The 2,302-nt window shown below is 44.3% G+C and overlaps 1 protein-coding gene across 1 annotated transcript; it reads left to right on the top strand.

Annotated features, from left to right (window-relative positions):
• Positions 1 to 1,444: 1,444 nt before the first annotated feature.
• LOC107301773 (3 beta-hydroxysteroid dehydrogenase type 7-like) lies at positions 1,445 to 1,914 on the top strand (the record flags this gene model as incomplete). Its single annotated transcript, XM_015830956.1, has 1 exon — positions 1,445 to 1,914. A coding segment is annotated over one exon (425 nt), but the record flags the coding sequence as incomplete, so codon positions are not given.
• Between the last annotated feature and the right edge of the window lie 388 nt (positions 1,915 to 2,302).

The following is a 2,302-nucleotide window of genomic DNA, read 5'->3' as shown; positions in this document are numbered from 1 at the left end:
ACCTAGGGTGAGTTTTAAATAGGGACAATTTTTAACGATTTTAAAGAGCCACAGCTACCAATATTTGGGTTTTAATTGGTTTTTAGTAGGGGAAATTTTTTGTATGATGTTTTAATACGCTGTGAGCCGCCCTGAGTCCCATGGGGAGAAGGGCGGCATATAAATCCTGTTAAATAAATAAATAAATAAATAAATAAAACTGGATGCAGTATTCCAAGGGTGGCCTTACCAAGGCATTGTAAAGTGGTATTAACACTTCACGTGATCTTGATTCTATCCCTCTGTTAATGCAGCCTAGCACTGTGTTGGCTTTTTTGGCAGCTGCAGCACACTGCTGGCTCATATTTAAGTGATTGTCCACTAGGACTCCGAGGTCCCTCTCACAGTTACTACTATTGAGCAAGGTGCCACCTGTGCTGTACTTGTGCATTTGGTTTTTCTTGCCTAAATGTAGAACCTTGCTTTTTTCACCATTGAATTTCATTTTGTTATTAATTTGACATTGTTGTTCAGGGCCGGTTCTCAAAGTTTGGCGTACGCTGTGCCCTTAGAGAAAGAATGGATGTGTGCAAATTTTCCTCTCCCCATGAATAAAAAGAATGTTTTTGTTGGGTTAGAGGAAAAACAAATACACCCCTTAGTATTTCTCACTGCATTTCTCAGACTTTCCAAGCCAGCGGCCTCCCTTCTTTTGCACACACACACAAAAAAAGGAGCAAAGTTTGCAGTGAGTCTTGACATTGTTTGCATTTTGTCTGGGTAAGCCTGATCAGATTCCAACTTAGTGTGTAGCCCCCCACAAGTTACTTACGACTCCCCCTCGGGGATTCGGACAGGCAAACGTGAAAACCCTGTCGTAAGAGATATTTCTTTTTTTAAGAAAACCACTTCAGTTTAGCTGCTGGATTTATTTGCTATGTCTATTGCAGTATAAGTGAGAGCAATGCCTAACTCCTTCCCAAAAATCCCCATTCCCACTAGGAGTTTGGAAATAACAAAATAGCAGGTGGAAGGGACCTTGGAGGTCTTCTAGTCCAACCCCTTGCTAAAACAGGAGACACTATATAATTTCAGACAAATGGTTGTCCAATCTCTTCCTGGAGCACCCACAACTTCTGGAAGCAACTCGTTTCACTGATTAATTGTTCTAATTTTCTCAAAAATAAACATGCTTGTGTACACACACACACACACACACAAACACAATTTGATGTGTCTATTTCAGTGTCTTGTGTGACTGGATCTTGTGTTTGATTTTTAATTTATAGAATGTACGAAGCACTATTTTTAAAAACACATTTGAGATCTTATTCCTACTGTGTTGGCTTGAGTAAACAATGCTGTGTTGTTGTGTCTCCATGTTATCCCTGTCTTTTCACAAAAGTGGTGTTGGTCCCTCCATTGATTTTTATCTTTTTGGTCTCCCAACTTGCCCCTTCTGTAGGCAACGTGGCTTGGATGCATCTGCTGGTGGCTCGGAAGATCCAAGAGGACCCCTCAACCATCGGGGCCCAAGTTTATTATTGCTATGACGACTCTCCTTACAAGAGCTACGAGGACTTTAACATGGAGTTCTTGAAGCCGTGCGGCTTCCGCCTCTTGGGTTCCCGTCCCCTGGTGCCGTTCTTTCTCCTCCAGCTGATAGCTCTGGTCAATGTGATCCTGCAGCGACTCCTGAAGCCCTTCTTCGTGTACGCCCCCATCCTCAACACCTACACCCTGGTGATCGTCAGCACCACCTTCACCGTAAAGACTGACAAGGCCCAGGGGCACTTCGGATACACACCCCGTTTCACCTGGGAAGAGAGCCGGAATCGCACAATCAGGTGGCTGCAAGAGATCGCAGCAGAGAAGCAAGTGGAGAAGTAGGCCCAGAAGGACAGGACAACCTGAATGGAGAGATGCTCTAGAGCCAGGGGTAGTCAACTTTGGCTCTTTTATGACTCGTGGACTTCAACTCCCAGAAGAGCCAAGGTTGACTACCCCTGCTCTAGAGGAATGTCAATTGGGGACTGGAAAGCTCCTGGATTTCAGATGTGTCAAGACTCGGGACATTTGCAATATCAAGCTATGGCCCTACGTTGACTGGCTTGAGGTTGTGATGTTAGACATTTGTAAAAGATCTACCTTTTTGCCCTCAGATGACCTTTGGCAGCAGGCCTAAGCTTCACGGGAATGGGTGGACCCTCTATTTCCCATGTGGAAATAGTTTTAGATTTTGGCTGAGTGCATGGGTGCCTCGTTCTCAACTCAGCAAGGGCTTTTTTTTTTCAGCCAAAGTCCCAAACCGTTCTCAAAATAA

The sequence above is a fragment of the Protobothrops mucrosquamatus genome, unplaced genomic scaffold, assembly GCF_001527695.2.
Source record: "Protobothrops mucrosquamatus isolate PMUCROS unplaced genomic scaffold, P.Mucros_1.0 scaffold16494, whole genome shotgun sequence".
In the NCBI taxonomy this organism is placed as follows: domain Eukaryota; kingdom Metazoa; phylum Chordata; class Lepidosauria; order Squamata; family Viperidae; genus Protobothrops; species Protobothrops mucrosquamatus.
This window is presented reverse-complemented; position numbering and strand designations above follow the sequence as displayed.